The 17,145-nt window shown below is 39.4% G+C and overlaps 3 protein-coding genes across 3 annotated transcripts; all 3 read left to right on the forward strand.

Annotated features, from left to right (window-relative positions):
• Window positions 1-951: 951 nt before the first annotated feature.
• Window positions 952-4,128, forward strand: LOC122036635 (UPF0603 protein OsI_019212, chloroplastic-like). The gene is made up of 3 exons (XM_042596018.1): window positions 952-1,444; window positions 1,631-1,823; window positions 3,746-4,128. Exons 1-3 carry the CDS (start codon window positions 1,019-1,021, stop codon window positions 3,991-3,993), a joined length of 867 nt encoding a protein of 288 aa, XP_042451952.1. The 5' UTR covers window positions 952-1,018; the 3' UTR covers window positions 3,994-4,128.
• A 2,846-nt stretch (window positions 4,129-6,974) lies between these two features.
• LOC122036605 lies at window positions 6,975-9,236 on the forward strand. Its single transcript, XM_042595986.1, has one exon. It carries the CDS (start codon window positions 6,975-6,977, stop codon window positions 9,234-9,236), a length of 2,262 nt encoding a protein of 753 aa, XP_042451920.1.
• Window positions 9,237-15,046: 5,810 nt separating this feature from the next.
• Window positions 15,047-16,915, forward strand: LOC122036602 (heavy metal-associated isoprenylated plant protein 32-like). The gene is made up of 3 exons (XM_042595982.1): window positions 15,047-15,363; window positions 15,447-15,522; window positions 15,613-16,915. Exons 1-3 carry the CDS (start codon window positions 15,322-15,324, stop codon window positions 16,809-16,811), a joined length of 1,317 nt encoding a protein of 438 aa, XP_042451916.1. The 5' UTR covers window positions 15,047-15,321; the 3' UTR covers window positions 16,812-16,915.
• The last annotated feature ends 230 nt before the right edge of the window (window positions 16,916-17,145 follow it).

Here is a 17,145-nt window from a genome sequence, read left to right on the forward strand (position 1 = left end):
TAATATGTCACATTGAAAGACATAAAAATTTATTACTTTCCGTAATAAAAATATCTACCTACAAATCTTAAATCACATTGTTAATTAATTAATTATTAGTTCCACCATAATTAATTTTGAGAGAAAAAAGTAATTTAGATTTTTACTATTACTTTTAAATTAAAATCTCAAATCTCATGTCCATAATGATTTAAACTTTTTTATTTAACTTTTTAATTTCATGAACCTCTAAGAAAAATCTTGTATTGGAAATGTCCTATTATCAAATTATTAATCCTCTTCCTTAAGCAAGAAAAACAAATTATTTCTGTTCCTTTTGAATACTTTGGGTGCGTTTAGTTTGTTTAAATTTTCATTTCATTTTTCAAAAACTCATATTTTCTTATTTTTTCAGAAAATATTTTTTTTTATGTTTTTCATTTTCATAAAAAATACTTTCTCTTTTTTTTTGAAAATAAACGGAAAAATATAAATTTCTATTTTATCAGAAAATAAAAATAGAAAATAATATAGAAAATACAAACTACACGCCCTTTGATTTCTTTAATTGACATCGAGTATCAATTTACATTAATTAATTTTAAAATGATCCGATCCCAAAGACAATTCATTAACTTAGTATTTTTAAATTAACTGAAAATTTTATCTATTAATTTATCAACACTAAAATTCGATCGATTCTTACCTACCTAAGCCGTCAATGCAATCGCCATGCAGTTTTAATACTAGTTTAATTGTTTTAAAGGTGCTCCAAATTTTTAGTTGTATTTATAAATCGCCCGAAATTCATCCATTACGATACAGACAAAATGCCTTATCCGAATAAAAAACTAGCCATCCAATCACGCCACTCCAATTCCTCATCAAATCCATTACCAGAAAACTTTTTATTTTATTTTATTTTATTTTATTTTGAAAGAAATTAAAAAAAAAAAACCTCCAACTGCCTAAAAATTCACAACCACTTCCCTTTTCGGTCATCTCCTCCCGGCTCCCTCTCCTCTTCGTCCCTCCTTCAATGGAGACCATCCTCTCACCTTCCACCTTCACCCCTCTCTTCAACCCCAAGCCCTACTCATTCCCTAAGCAACCCAAGCTCCCGCTTCTCTCCAAATCCTTTGCCTGCGCACTCAACAATTTTTCTACCTCTTCTTCTTCTTCTTCCTCCTCCACCTCCAAGAAGACCTGGATCTCCCACCTCCACCATGGCCTGGCAGCCGCTGCCCTATCGCTCGCCATCAACTTCTGCCCCGTCCCCTCCCTCGATCTCCCTGCCGCCGCTTCGGAGTTCGACGTGCTGAACGAGGGCCCCCCGCAGGAGTACATCCTCGATGATGCCGGCGTCCTCAGTCGTGTGACTAAGTCGGATCTGAATACCTTGTTGTCTGATCTGGAGTCGAGGAAGAATCTCCACATCAATTTCGTCACTGTCCGCAAACTCACGGTGAGCAGCTTACTTGAGAGAAATGGTAGGGTTTCTTCTAGGTTTTCATTGTGTTCTCTCTGGCTATTTCCGTGGCCGTAAGTCTCGAGAATATGTGTGCATTTTATTTTGATTGGCAATATCATTTAGACACGGAGATGTGTTGTTTCCCTTCATCTAAACGCATCCAATGACTTTGATTTACAGAGTAAAGCAGACGCTTTTGAGTATGCTGATCAGGTGCTCGAGAAATGGTATCCTACTGTTGAACAAGGGAACAACAAAGGGTTAGTTGTATTGGTTACCACTCAAAAGGAAGGGGCAATCACAGGAGGACCTGCATTCATTCAAGCAGTTGGAGATACTATTCTTGATGCGACTGTGTCGGAGAACCTTCCTGGTAGGATTTCTTCGTTTTTTTTTGTTGTGTTTTTCTGGCTAATTACCTCTATGATACAACTCTTCTGTGATTTGCATTGTCAAGGAAGAGTTTATTGCCCATCAAACTCGAAAAAAAAATAAGCTCCTTGGAATCTGACTACCAAAGTCATTGTTACTATGACAAAGACCTAACGAATTGATTTTGATAGGTCAATTTGTCGTGGTTCTATGGCTTGCTCTTAATGCACGCCGCCACAAACTAAAAATGACATCCATTCTTTTGTGTTGTGTCGGTAACAAGTAATTGTTGAGTTGAATTTCCCTACTCAGTATGAAATTTCCATCTAGATCCTGTCAACATAGGGGGTGAAATATGATAGAATTGATAAATTTCCACGTGTAGAGCTGATAATTATTAGAAACTCTAGGTTTGCTGCAATTATTGGTTTAGACTACATTGTATCATATCTAATTGATAAAAAAAATATATTGGAAGGACAGTTGGTCCGTCCAAATTCTTTATTGGGGGATGATGCGGTGATAATGAAGGCCCACCCTGTTGATACAGTAGAGGTTAAAAAAGGTCAAAGTCAAGGCGGTCAATATGTAAATGGTATCGGCCAGTCGGGCGAAGTTTGCCCTGACCGAGGAGAAGGCTTCAATCCGCCGTCACCTTCGACACGGGGAGCAATCGAACAACCGACGCTCAAGGGAGACAATGTGCAGAAGTCGAGCTAAGTGACTACCCCGCTCAGCTAAACAGATGTATGCAGAGTTCAACTTTGTCCAAGCGACTTCCTCGCTCGGCCTGGCAACAGGCTTTGGCCGAGCGGCTACCCCACTCGGCCTGGCAGTAGGCTTCGGTAATAACCAAGTGGTGCCACCGACACCGGGCATGGATATCCAGAAAATCGTATGATGGAAGCTTCCACTGTCACTTTAGAGATATGCTTGACTCGTTAAGGTACTGTGTCAAGGACACTTTACTGACAAGTCTTTTCAAGAAAAGCCTTGGGAAGCGTGCTCGCCTTGGGAAGCGTGCTCGCGCGCTACTGGAGCTCTATATAAAGGGGGTCCAAGCATCGGCGAAGGTATGCGATATTCACCGTTTGCACTACAGTCTTCTTGTTGCTCCGCCTTATTTTCCATCGCCGGTGATTGACTTGAGCATCGGAGGGCCAACGTCGGGGACCCTTTTCCTGACTCGGCACTGATGTAGTTGTGTTGCAGGTCCGAGCGGAATCCATAGGAGGTCAGCGTGAACGCTATATCCCCAACTTTCCGTCCCTTTGACTTTCAGACATGATCTGGAGTAAAACAATGATTTATAGTATATGTTTCTATTGTCAGCATCCACAAAATGTATGACTTATAGCTTCTATGACATAAAAAATCTTACTTGCTGAAGGATGCATTGATATCTGACCAATTCTAAACATGACTTTGCTTGAAATTCTGAATTACTAAACTTAAAAGAATTCAAAACAATTATTAACAAAAGGAAGTATTCATTTAATGGTTTTATTTCAAATTGAAACAACAGGTTACACTCCTGAACTTGGTGACATTCTTTTGTATATTAATTTAGCTGCATTTTCTACAAAGCATTTATTCTATGCTTTTTAGTTAAATTTAAGCAAGCATTTTAAGAACACTGACATTTAGAAATAAGGGTAGCTTCATCTGTCTCGCCTTTTTATTTTTTAATTAGTTACACGTACTACCCTTTAGCTACAAAAAAACTATCTTCTGCTTCTGATCGATATCACTAATGTGCTATATATGTTCTTGACAATTTTCCTCTTTTGAGAACATAAATTCTATCTATGAAAATATGAAATCAGGAACTAGCCAGTGAAAAGCATTTATGGAAACTGTTATTGTCTTGCATTCTGATTATTAACATTGCAAGTACTACTCATAGTTATTATTGTCTTGCAGTATTAGCTACAGATGAGAAATATAACGAGGCTGTAGTCTCTGCTGCAAAACGTTTAGTTGCTGCCATTGATGGGCTGCCAGATCCTGGAGGACCTACATTCAAGGATAACAAGCGTGAATCCAACTTCAAATCTAGAGAAGAGACTGAAGAGAAACGGGGACAGTTTACTCTTGTAGTCGGAGGTTTGCTGGTGATTGCTTTTGTGGTTCCTATGGCACAGTATTATGCTTATGTCTCCAAGAAGTAGTTGTCGGATCAGAGGAGAAAATTCTAGTTTAAAGTCGTATCTATTTAGAACTGAAACCCAAAGAATTTTGAGTTGTATATTCTATGCCAACTCCCATTGGCTTGAATTCAATCAAATGACCAAAAAATTAGTTTACCGGCATGTCGCAGCCGATGTGTTTGTTGGTGTACTCAACAAGATCTCTTTCATTCCAGAACTAATGTTCTTCCAGCAATTCCATGTCATCCATCCTTCAGCAGATATGATTTATTTTATTAAATTTTGCAGCGATCATCTCGGTCATTCAATTTTTTTTGTAAGCTTGCAGTCAATCCTCCACTTCTCTCACTCTCTTAGCAATTTTTACATGTTAAGCCTAACCCCTGGCTCGGTCTTCTTGACTTCGTCTCTTCTAGTTAACTCCCCAAACCAATAAAAAACATGTAGTTTATTATAGAAAACTCTTGACTTTGTCTCTTCTTCTGTACCTGTAAGTTATTGTACAACTCTTCTTATTTCTTGTTCATTTAGAAAAATCTTAACTATATCATAAAAGTATAAAACTATTTGGGTTTGACCATATCGAAAAATTAATGCATGGATGAAAATTACATGCGTTCGATAGTACAAGAAATAGAGCTTTTGGCAATTGAGAATTTCATTGCTCTTATAATCATTACTTCATTTAGTTAAAGTATTAGATGTATAATTTCATATGTATTGTAGTAAAAGGATAGAATTCGTCATCCAACGGTTTCATATGGTTGAGGAGGTAAATCGAGAAGCTGTAATTGATCACTACGAGGAGGATTGTTAGTTCGGCTTTGCTGAAAATTGATCCCTGCCATATAGTATAGTGAATATAACACAAGTATGGTACCGTCACATTAGCGATCCTCTCACGACTATTCTACATCATTGAGAGAGAGTTCAACAGAAACCCAAATTGACAAGTGTATGAGTGGAGTTCATAGAAATGATGAAATCTTCTATTAAATTTTAGTCTCACTTATTACAATCATTATCCTACGCACTTATTAGCGGAGTTAGCACTGGAGGAATAGTGAATAAAACACAAGCATTAATTGATTGGTGGCATTAGTCCGACATAATGAAAAGAATTTAAAAATCCATTTTTTTTTCTTGTTTATTAATTTTAACTTGAATACCTACCGTGCATAACAATCTTATACATTAAATAAGAAAAATTATAAAATGATGCCTTAATAATAAAATTTAGATAATTTATGATATATTATTTATTTGGAAAATTTTCAGAATGCTTTGCTATTTATATTTTACCATTTTAAATCACCACCAAATCTCTTTCCAAAGGGCGAACTTTGATATTAATAAAATATTAGGGTCTTTTTAAAAACCTATTAAAACTTAGATAAATTATCCTGTTTATTATTTTTTATTATCATGTTTCTTAAAATGATATTTTTTTTTTATAAAAAAACCTATATAGAGAAATACATTAGATTCTAGATTCATGTCCGACCATAGTCAAACAAGGCAATTAAATCTCCATCAGATGCATTATTATTCAACCCACGAAATTAATTTTCTAGATTCAATGTTATACGTCTTCTCGGACATGGAATGTCTATACGATTTTGGTGTCGAAATTCGACACTCCTCCTGAGTATGTCTTTTTATTTTTTCATATTTTAACCATTTATATTAATAATTAATAATCATCCATAATTTACTTTATAGATTGATCATGTCCAAAAATCAAAGAAAAAAAAAACTAAGGATGTAACATTCACAGTGACCTCCTAAGGACTTCATGTAGACCTGCAATACATACTACGTCAATGTCGAGCCAGAAAGAGGTCTCCGGCGTTGACCCTCCAATGCACAAGTCAGTCACCGACGATAAAGAATAAAGCAGAGCAACAAGAAGACTGTAGCATAAACAGTCAATATCACATGTATTGTGTACCTCCGTCGATATTTGAACCTCTCTTTATATATCGCTCCGGTAGCGTGCGTGCACGTTTTCTAAGGCGAGCGCATTTTTCAAAACTTTTCCTGAAAAGATTTGTTAGTAAAATGTCCTTGACATAGTACTTTAACGGACCGAGCATATCTTTGAAATGACGGTGAAAGCTTTCGTCGTACGATCATCTGGCTGTTCATGCCTGATGTTGGTGACATCAACTCCCAAAAGAATGTTGATGGATATCAATATACTGTACCGCTAGTCCGAGTGGGTTGACCGCTCGACCGATGATTTGTCGTTCTGGTGTCCCGTCTGGTCGGCCAGAACCTCGATAACCCTTTACGTGTCTACTCGACCGACGTTCCACTCTGCCACTGTCGAGACCTTTTATTAGGTCGAACGGGATACTCGCTCGGCCGAAGTTGAACTCTATCGATGTTAATTAGGCTCTGTTGTCTGGTCGAGTGGGGTAGTCGCTCGGCTCAACTTTTATACGTCGTCTTCCTTGAGCGTCGGTTGTCTGCCTTCTCTTCGTAGCAAAGGCGACGATGGGTCGGAGCCCTCTCCTTGGTCGGGACGTGCTTCGCACGACTGAACGATGTCATCTATGTGTTGACCGTCTTGACTTTGGCCTCCTTTAACTTTCACTATAGTAACAGGATGAGATCATTCATCATCACCATATCATCCATGTTAATCTAGAGATAGATCGATAAGATGTCTAGCACGAACAAAGAATCTTTTGACCCACAAGATTCAATGTTAAACGCTAATTGATTTGGCCTAAAGAACCTTCCTCGAACGTCAGTAACTAGACATCCAGCCGTATACAAGTCTTCGTTGACTTGGTTTTTTGAGAATATCATACACAAGTCACCTGTTGGTCAGCCGCGCGGCACGCGCTCGTCGACCTGGAAAAGTAGAAGCACGAGAAGAAGGCAACACGCACGCCCGCGCTACAATACTGCAATTTATATATTCGAAGGCATCATCGATCATCTCCTAAATTTGAACCCATGCACCAGAGCAAACCGTCGAGGCCGCACGATCGATGATGTTCGCGAAAGAGCAATCAGCAGGAGGAGATCCACAAGGCGACACGAGGCCGCACGATGTCCAAATTCCGGTACGACGACCCATCAGCACCACCCCTACCTTGGACACCGCAGGCCACTCTCTCTTCGCGCCTCATCCGGAACCGTGCGATCCAAATCCAACCCCGACGGAGCGGCAGAGCAGCAAAATCCACACCACTACTCCTGAAAAGAAGCTAACCCTCTTCGCCTTCCATCTCGCGATACTAGAGAAGTCCGCCACCGGACTCGGGGCGCTGGCCTTCATCTGGGCTACAACTGTTGTTCTTGGTGGTTTCTCGAACAATCTCCGGGGAACGGACTTCGCTTTTTTGACGATAATTCTCGTCATCGAAGGCATCCGAATTTTCAGCCGCAGTCATGAGCTACAGTGGCAGCAGCTCCCCGCACACCCTCTCAGTAACAGTTTCCGACCGTTTCAGTACTTTAGACCAGATGCTGGTTGGATCGTCGCATCGAAATTCATAAGCAGAGCACTCTCTTTCCTTCAGCTCCTGTCTGCCGTTACCTGCGTGACGCTCTCCTTGATGCGCCTGATTGATCAGGATTATGGCAAGCAAGACAGGCATGGGAAGATCTCGTTAAATCTATTCTACGGACTAGCACTCGGTGAAGCTCTCATTTTTTTGGTGGAAAGAAGCTACTGGGCGTGGAGGATCTACTGGTGTCGTCTTCTGGAGAATGTTAGTCGGGAGTATAAGCTCGGCCCGACGGGAATCCTCCCGATTAGGCGATTCTTTTACGAGGTTTACACCAAATGCATTAACGACAGCGCCTTAGACGGCTTCAAGATGAACTTGGTGAGCTTCGCTAAGGACTTGCTGGACTCCGAATTCAACGATGAACAGCTCATGGGGCTCCGAGTCCTGCGGAAGTTGGTGCACAATGACCGTTTTGCCTTCGGCACGCTGAGAAAAATTGGGTCTTCGACGTCGACGATGGAGAGGCTGATCGAGATGCTGAATTGGAAGAACCCTCGAGAAGAAGAGATCAGGCTGTGCGCGGCAGAGATTTTGTCAGAGCTCGCAGGGAGGAGGAGAAACGTGCTTCGAGTCGCCGCGATTCCTGGAGCAATGGAGTCGTTGTCATCGTTGCTTCACAGTGGCAGGACCTCTGATCGGACTAATCCTGATATGGAGTACGTCTTCTCTGAGCTCAACCTGTTGGGCCTGCTCATCTTCAAGAAGCTCTCCGCTGACCATGACAACTGTTGGAAGATCGGAACCACCAGAGGCCTCCTCTCCAAGATCATAGACCTGACTGGTTCAAGCAGAGCACAAAGCAGAGTAGTCAAACGATCATTGCAAGTGGTGAAAATGCTAGTCGATGCTGAAGGAGAGGTCGGCAAAATGCTCCGGCAGGAGATATCCAAAGTAGTATTCACGGTGAGCAACATAAGGGAGATCGTGAAGAACGGAGATATCCGGATGCAGAAGCTGGGAATTGAGATACTCAAAAGCTTGAGTATGGATGAGCACGCTAAGGAGGAGATTGGTAACACAGGGGGTGTCATCAATCTGCTGCTGTCGACCTTTTTCATGCCTGGATTTAGTGATGAGGAGAATTACGTATGCAATCAAGCAGGAGAGACCCTGGCGTTGTTGGCATTGGAAAGCGGCGACAATTGTGATCGTATATTGAAGAAACCAGAGGTATTGAAGAAGCTCATCGGCGTGCTAACAGATCCTGTTCTTCGGATCAACGCTTCGAGGATTTTGCGCAATTTGTGTGCTTATACTAGAATGGAATGTTGTGATAGTCTCAGCCAAGTTGCCGTCGCCATGCCCACGGTACTGAAGGCCGTCTTGAAGGAAAAAGGGAAACTATTGGAAGTATCTGTTGGTCTAGCCACACAGCTCTGCAAGATCACAAATCATGGTGAGTTTTCTCGAGCACTGGAGCAAGCTGGAATTCAAGAGATTGAGCTCGTCGAGAAGCTTGTAGACATACTGAAGGAGTATGACTATCCAGATATCAGGGTCCCGAGAATAAGGAGGTTTGTGATTGAGCAAGCCATTTGGATGATGAACTCCGACGGCAACAGTGTCGGATTATTCGAGAAATTTGGAATGGAGAGACTGCTGGAGTCTGTGGAAGAGACGACGTCGGAGCTGGAATGCTTCCATATATTTTCCGGCAGTGTCGGACTAAGCCGGCACAAAGAGACCATGTCTTATCTTGTAGAAACAGCCTCGAATATAATGAGGGCTGGAAACTGAAACAAATAGTCCTGTTGTGTGTGTCTGTGTTTTTGTAGAATTCAATCTTTAAAGTGGATCTACCTAGTTTTAATTCATTGACAATCTGAAACATGTGATGAAGTGAATGTGCAAAGTTTCTGATAGTTTTTTGTGTCTTCCAGTGCTCATGCAGTGAGCAAATGCCCGCAACCTGCTGAACATTGTTTTTTTTTGGAGATCAAAGTTAATGCTGCGAAACCATGAATAGACAGACTATGTAAGTCTTTCGAGTGTGCAGAATTTCTTAAGTGTGTCTGCATGCTTCTCTTAATTAAAGTTATTTTCTCTGGTGCATATAAAAAAAGCAGCAATGTTGTATCTCGTAAATATATTGAAATATAATGTATAAAAAAAGTTATTACAGTAACGATGGAAATTATTATGTATCTAAATATTTATCTTTTTTTTTAAATAGATTTGTTCGAAAATTGAAAAAATAGTTGACTAAGAATATCACTTCAATATTGACTGTGGGGGAGACTCTTACTCATCAAAAGATGACTCGAAAGGATCCTATATATTAAAAATAACGTTAGCAACTGAAATAGAAAAGAAGTCCCAGTGTGGACACTCCAGTGTTCAAGTTAATAATTAAGTCGAGTGAAGTATAATGAATAATCGAATGAACAATGACCATCAGGGTGTAAATTGTATAGCATCACATACTTTTCTATAGGGTTATTATTTATGCATGAATCTAAAAATATTTTTTTTTAAAAAAGAATAAATTATGAAGATACTCTGACACTTTTCTCAAAATAAACTTACAGTTATTGTATTTGTCATAATTAAGAGAAACTTCTATCGTACAAACTTACATATGAAATATTATCTAACCTCCGTGACAAAAAAAGCCAAAAAACTTACATATGAAATATTATCTAACCTCCGTGACAAAAAAGCCAAAAAAAAAAAAGAATATGATGTCGTTGGGTTAAGGGACCTACCATATGATTATATGATAAGCCAACTGAGTTTTGCATATGACCTGATCGGCCATCGCTCGCAAGGACCACCAATCAGATTTATAGAGTATTATTGGGGATTTATCCCTCACTCGTCCCTAACTTGGTTTACCTGTTTAGCTAATGAGTTTAATTGGACCGAACGCCCATTCTATCCAATCGGATCATAATTCTGATCGACCAACCTACTTGATCGAGCTGGTTAGGCATGTCATCTTAGAGTGGAAAAGAAGTCTGGGTTCTAAGGAGTGCTAACTTGTTTTGAGTAATTCATCAATGTTGAGGGCTTCGATGTCCAACTGGCCTATCGGTCTGGTCGGACGGACTCTCGACCATGACAATTGATCGTGCTGAATTTGAATGTTGATCGCTTCCTTAATTTTGATCGTCATATCATCTAATCTCTTGACTTTGATCCAATCCAGAGTTTCCACGTCATGGGTCGTATCAGCTAGAAAGCTGAATGGAAAATAAAAATTAGTCCCACGGAGTAATAGATAGAATTGTGTCTAATTTATATTGAATCATAACTACAAATATTATTGTAGCAATATAATATTTAGATCCTAGAATACAAGTACATTAGTATGGCAAAAATTACTCAAGCAACCTAATCAATATTTTATGACTCGAATTATTTTTCCTACCTTCCTCAAAATTGAAACAGACAATCAACTTATGACCCATCAAATAAGCAACTTCTCTCAAAAATTGCTCAAGTAAACTAATCAATATTTTATTACTCGAATTATTTTTCTTACCCGCCTCAAAATTGAAATAGACAAGCAACTTATGTGGCAAAAGGTGATTCGCTCGCCCCCACCAACTCGTCCCTAGACCAACACGGAGGAGATAAATCACGGGTGACTACTAGCCATTAGTGCAAATGGCCAAGAGCAGACAAGCAACTTATGATCCATCTAATACAATGCAATAATATGTGAATGTCAAGGATAGAGTGACTGATTAGGGTTGTACGTAAAGAGATTGGGCCTTGTATTTGAGCCTCATAGGCAAGTGCTCAAGAATCGGAATCATAGTCAGAGAACACTCAGGAATCGGGTTTGGAGTTACTTAGTGCTCGGGAACTGGAATTGGAGCCAAAGTAAATTCGGAAGCAATAAATTGGATTTGGAGTTATTTAGTGCTCTGACACTCAATTCGTTGTTTGATATATCTCATTTAATGAAAAAAGATCTTTTATAGTAGATAATTAGAAGGTAATAAATTGCTGAATCATTTCAACCTAATTGAATCAATCTAAATTTTTAAAATCATCTATAATGTCTATAAAATATAATAGAATCTTGAATGTATTAGAGAAAAATAACACTATACTAATAGGTTCTTTTTTATTAGAGAAGTGAGAAAGAAAGATGTCACCTGATGCATTAGTTGAGTTTATAGGAACGGAAATATCTCTATTTGAAATATCTAGTAATAGAGATACATCTCTTCTAGTCAAAGTAGTTGGGATACTTATAAATTTACAATGATTAATTTTTGATTATTTGCTTCAAACTATCAAAACTAGAAAATGTACTTGAAAATTTAAAAGTTTGGGATGTTGAATCCCAACTTTAAAATATATTTATTGAATATTTTATGTCCAAAAATATAGCAAAAGGAGACTATTTAATAATCATTTTGTGTTGATCATGTAAACGAAGTGACACGATCTTGTCCTTTCATTGTTGGATGGCAAAAAAATTATTCAAAGTGTATATTATTAACATGAATAAATAAATGTACATATGCAAATAATATTTCTGAGATTTTGACATTTGATATAATAATATGTTTTTTTTTTTTGACTTCTATGTCTTTATCAATATATTAGGATGGTGCTAGTTTTCATATACAGTACCACATTAATATTGATTTTTCAAACATATACTAAAATATGTTGATATGACTTCTGTGTTTTTTTTTTAAAAAAAATGAGTTATGCTGGTTTTGAGAAACCAGCACCATATTAGTGGTGATTTTCTAAAACCAATGTCAATGTGTTCATTTTTTAAAATCAACACTAATGTAATAATCAATGGATTTTTAAAAACCACAACCAATATTGGTGTTGGTTTTTGCAAACCAGCACAAACGCTGGTTTTGATCTTTGCAAACCAACACTAATATGTAAATGGATTTTTTAAAATTAACATCAAAGTTTGTGCTATTTTTAAAAAACCAACGCCAACATTAGTATTGATTTGTAAAAACCGGCATCAACGTGTAGTTTATGAGTTTTTGAACACCATCACTAATGTTGTAATTTTTTAAACCAGCATCATCATGTTCTTCAAAATCAAGCATTAAAGTATTCTCCTAGTGGTTTTTAAACAACTAGTTCTTAGACAACAGATAATGAGTAAAAGATAAACATTTAACATACCTTCATAACACCTTTTGCATCATTCTGAAACATGAGTAGAACAAGGAGAGGAGAGAGATGACCAGTATAGTTGTGAGTGAAAATCCTAACTCACTTGGCGCAAACTCAGTATAGTTGTGAGCAAAAATCCTAATTCACTTGGCGCAAACTCAGTATAGTTGTGAGAAAAAAATCTTAACTTACTTGGCACGAACCGAGAGTTGAAAAGGATGACCTGTATCTAGGGTTAGAAGCGAAAGAAGAGAGGAGTGGGGTGAGCAAGGAAGATGGTTTAGGGCTTTTGTTTTAAGAAAGAGAGGGAAGGGAAGGAAGAAAATGAGAATAAATAAGTCCGGAGGAAGGAAGAGAGAGATTAAAAATTTTAAATTGACGTTATGTCATCATGCCACGTTTGATGTTGCTCATGGTCGTCCATATAAGAATGTGTAGGGTATATATATATATATATATATATCACATTTTCATCAATAAATAAAATATCATCTAAAATAAAAATAAAAAACAAAAAAACAGTTGAACCAGCAGTTTCGATTAAAAATGGCCTTGAACCATAGTCGACCCAGCTTATGGTCCAAGGCCTGTTAATCGAGTCAACGGATAATCGTATGCTGACCTAGTTAATTACGGGTCCAGGCTCGATTTGGATGGGTTCGGATCCTGTCCGGAATAGGTCTATTGCTTGCTGCCTAGCAGCCGTACCTCCTTACTCGGCCTTCCAACCTGATAATCCTGCTCCCTGCCCAACCTCCTAACACGGTAGCTCGGCTTCCCTGCAAGCCTCTTAGCTTGGCAGCTCGACAACTCGACCTTCCTTGCCAACTCGATTTTTCCTAACAGCTCAACCTTCCCTATTAGGCCGATTATCTAGCTCGGCAGCCCAACCTCTTGACTCAGAGCTCGGCCTTTTTGACTCCGAGTTCAACAAGTCAAGCCCATCTTGACAACTCAGAATCTGAATTTATTTTTATTTTTAATAAATTTTCATTTATCTCCCGCAACTAGCCATCTTAAAACAAGAGTTTATCAACAAGATTGTCCTCCTATAAATTCTCAAAAAAAAAAAAAAAAATTATGAATATCTACCATTGCTCCCGTTTTGAAAATGAAAAGTTTGGACGTGCCCTTTGAAAAATCTACCTTTTTAATTTAATAAACATCTGAATCTTCATTTTATATGAATTAATTGACGAACTAAACCCACAGCAAAATCAATCGATTTATTCTTTTATATATCAGTTATGTTTAATTTCATAGTGCACTGTAATATATCGTATGCACCCGGGATAAGATTGAATTGGTTAATACGGAACAGAGTTACTATCATATGATAAGAATTTGAATCTCGGTACTGATCAACTACAACTTTCTAATTTATCTCTTCACAGATAGTCCTGTAGTCAACCGTGTGGAGCTGTTAGGGTGACAGATTTCATCTTTTACTACCATATATATATATAGAAACTGAACCCTAAGTCCAGAATATGACTATATAGGATATAAATTGATTGATTGATTTAGATAGACCTTATCTATTTTATTTAAATAAACTAATTAATATAGTGGTCCATATTCTAAATCACAAAATACAATCTAGAAGATGCACTCTCTTTAGCAATGCTTATAGATACATAAATAGATAAGATTCTCTTATCTATAAATTATGGATTAGAGGATGATCCATTCCGTACAGAAACAACTGACCTAATAGCTAGCTAGTTTTTCTTTTCTTTATATTCGATAGATCTCTACTTAACAATTAATATATAATTCAAAAGCTAAAAAGAAGAAAAATGATTCGCACAAGTCATGCGGGCCTTTGAATCCCACGACTAATGATTCTTCTCTTCACTTCTCTTCTCTTCCCTTCTCTTCTTTTCCATGAATTAAGGCAAGTTATTATGCTTGGCGCTAGCTGCAGGGTGTGATCTGCAGCGCATGCAAGCTTTATTGCTAGCTAACATCAACTTTAAACTTTAGACTCAGAAAATAAGGCCAATTGATCATTCTATAAGCAATTCAAAAAATGAATTGAACGTTAAAAGTATATTTAAAGGCTGGGCAGCAAAGAGGTGAAAACTCCAAAAAAAAAAAAAATGAAGAAGAACAAAATAGGAGACAACTGAGGAGAAGAGTCAATGATCCGCCAGGTCTGGCCACACAAGCTGGCGAACCAAATTAAAGGGCGATGGTCAGGTTTTGCATCAGGCTCTGACACCCTCGTCTTTAAAGCTCGGTTGCGGGCTTCCATGCCGCAGCTAAAAGACGAGGAGCATTGATGAGCATGCTGCTCTCCACCCGTCACCAAAACTACGACGTGCAGCTTTAAGTACACATGCCATCGAAGAATGCCCTTCTTGGTTTCAGGGTTTAGTCAAAAGAGACTTTGTGCGTGTGTAAGCAAGGAGGCGGATAAAGAAAGAGGAGGTGGGACCGGCCCTCCCTCGCAGTCTGAGAAAGGCTCCGTCGCCATTGGTCATTCTAGGGACGACTGAAACTTTCTTGAGGAGAAAGGACGATTCCTGTCTTCCATCTCGATCTTCCTCTGCGGCTGCGCTGCCTGCAATGAGGAAAATCACTGTACCGGAAGTCCCTCTCTCTGTGGATTTCTCTTTGTCTTTATCTTTTCATTTCTTGCCTTGATAATACTTGAGAACCAGAAGAGAACTGCTGCATTTCACTTGTCATTGCGGGGGAACAGAGGAAGAGGATGATGAACAAAGAAGAAGGCACCAAGTTTCTCACAATGCAGGTGAACTTTCGTTGGATTTTTTTTTTTTTACTTCTTCGGCCTCTTGAGAACTCGAGATCTTTGTAATGCTTTCAAATGTGCAGACATGCACTCTGAAAGTGAACATACATTGTGATGGATGTAAGAAGAAGGTCAAGAAACTGCTCCACAAAGTTGATGGTACTTCGATTGTTGAGGGATTTGTTTCTTAATTAGTGCCTCGGAGATGATTTAATTTCTTTTTCATTTGTTCGTTGCTAATTTGATCAGGAGTGTACACGACCAGCATAGATGCTGAAGGAGGCAAGGTGACTGTGTCGGGTAATGTCGATCCGGCAGCTCTCCTCAAGAAGCTCGCCAAAGCTGGGAAGCACGCAGAACTGCTGGCTCCTAAGGCCGGCAACAACAACCAGGCCCAGAAACCACAGCAACAGCCGGAGAAGCAGGGCGGGAAGCGTGGAAATGGCAGCGGCGGAAACGGCAAAGATCAGAAGGTTCAACATCCCAAGCCAACTCCACAGCAGCAGCAGCAGCAACAATTTCGACAGCATTTGCAACAACAGCAGAAAATGAAAGCGCCGCTGCCTCAAATGAAGCCCCTCAATTTCCCACCTCAGAAAGATCTCAAATCTGTCGACTTCAAATTGCCTCCCAAAGGATGTCAGGGCTACGACGACGAAGAGGACGAAGTCGATTTCGAGGAGGAGGGTGACTTGGACGAGGACGACATGGACGAGTTCGACTGCTTCGACGCCGACTTCGACGAAGATTTCAAGAGCATCAAGATCAAACCAGCGATTTCGACGCCGAAAGCGAAAGCCATGATGGCTGACAAAGCCAAGAAAGGCGATCGAGTTCCTCCAGTGCAGAGTAAAGCCGTGTGTAACAGCATTGATCGAAAGAATGGTAAGAAAGGCGGCGGAGCTAAGCCACAAGATAACAAGAGCTCTGCCAATGGCGGCGCAGAGAAATTTAACCTCAATGGGCACGACATCAACATAACCAAGAAGATGCAAGGGAAGAACGGAGTAGTTGGCAGCAGCGTGAGCCATCCGATGGCCAATCCTGGCATGGCGGGGCATGGTAATTTTCCGGCTGGGAAAATGCAAGTCCCCGCTGTCCAAGTGGGGAATATTCCAGCAGTGGCCCGCGGTGCAGGTCCGGCGCCAGGATACTACCAGGGAGGTGCGTTGGCGCCGCCGTCCGAGGTGATTGCCGCCGCCGCCGCTGTCAATCCGTATCAGCAGCAGTACATGGCCGCCATGATTCAGCAGCAGCAGCAGCAGCAAAGGATGATGATGATGATGCAAGACCGGCCTGCCTTTCAGCCGACGATGGCCTATGCCCGGACGCCGCCGGTGACTATGTACAACATGCACGTGCCCCCGCTGCCGGCGACGTATCACACTGAGCCGTTCACCACCTTCTTCAGTGATGAGAACGCTAGCGGCGGCTGCTCAATTATGTGAATCGATTAAGCTTGCTCTTGTTTATTATTATTATTATTATTATTTTGTTTGTTTTTTCACGCTGATTGCAAATCAATTATAACTGTTTCCATGTTCACGCAAAATCATATGATTAAGGATGTGAGACAATTAAATGTTGCAATCACTCAAGAATTATACTCAAAAATTATTGATTTCCTAAATCAAACAGTATTTTAGTTGATAATCTTAAATGAATAATCAAAATTATTAAAGATAACTCCCAACTAAACATAATATCCTCTGCAACTAAAATTAAAACAATAACCATCACTAGATGGCAACAGAACAATCTTAACAAAACCTTTGTTACTTT

Source organism: Zingiber officinale, unplaced genomic scaffold (assembly GCF_018446385.1).
Source record: "Zingiber officinale cultivar Zhangliang unplaced genomic scaffold, Zo_v1.1 ctg182, whole genome shotgun sequence".
Classification (NCBI taxonomy): domain Eukaryota; kingdom Viridiplantae; phylum Streptophyta; class Magnoliopsida; order Zingiberales; family Zingiberaceae; genus Zingiber; species Zingiber officinale.

Excerpts from the sequence above, each read along its gene's own strand:
- LOC122036635 (XM_042596018.1), top strand. The coding sequence starts at position 1,019 with ATGGAGACCATCCTCTCACCTTCCACCTTCACCCCTCTCTTCAACCCC. Across the intron at positions 1,445-1,630 it reads TCACTGTCCGCAAACTCACG|AGTAAAGCAGACGCTTTTGA; the intron begins GTGAGCAGCTTA and ends TTTGATTTACAG. Across the intron at positions 1,824-3,745 it reads TGTGTCGGAGAACCTTCCTG|TATTAGCTACAGATGAGAAA; the intron begins GTAGGATTTCTT and ends ATTGTCTTGCAG.
- LOC122036602 (XM_042595982.1), top strand. The coding sequence starts at position 15,322 with ATGATGAACAAAGAAGAAGGCACCAAGTTTCTCACAATGCAG. Across the intron at positions 15,364-15,446 it reads CCAAGTTTCTCACAATGCAG|ACATGCACTCTGAAAGTGAA; the intron begins GTGAACTTTCGT and ends TCAAATGTGCAG. Across the intron at positions 15,523-15,612 it reads ACTGCTCCACAAAGTTGATG|GAGTGTACACGACCAGCATA; the intron begins GTACTTCGATTG and ends TAATTTGATCAG.
- LOC122036605 (XM_042595986.1), top strand. The coding sequence starts at position 6,975 with ATGATGTTCGCGAAAGAGCAATCAGCAGGAGGAGATCCACAAGGCGAC.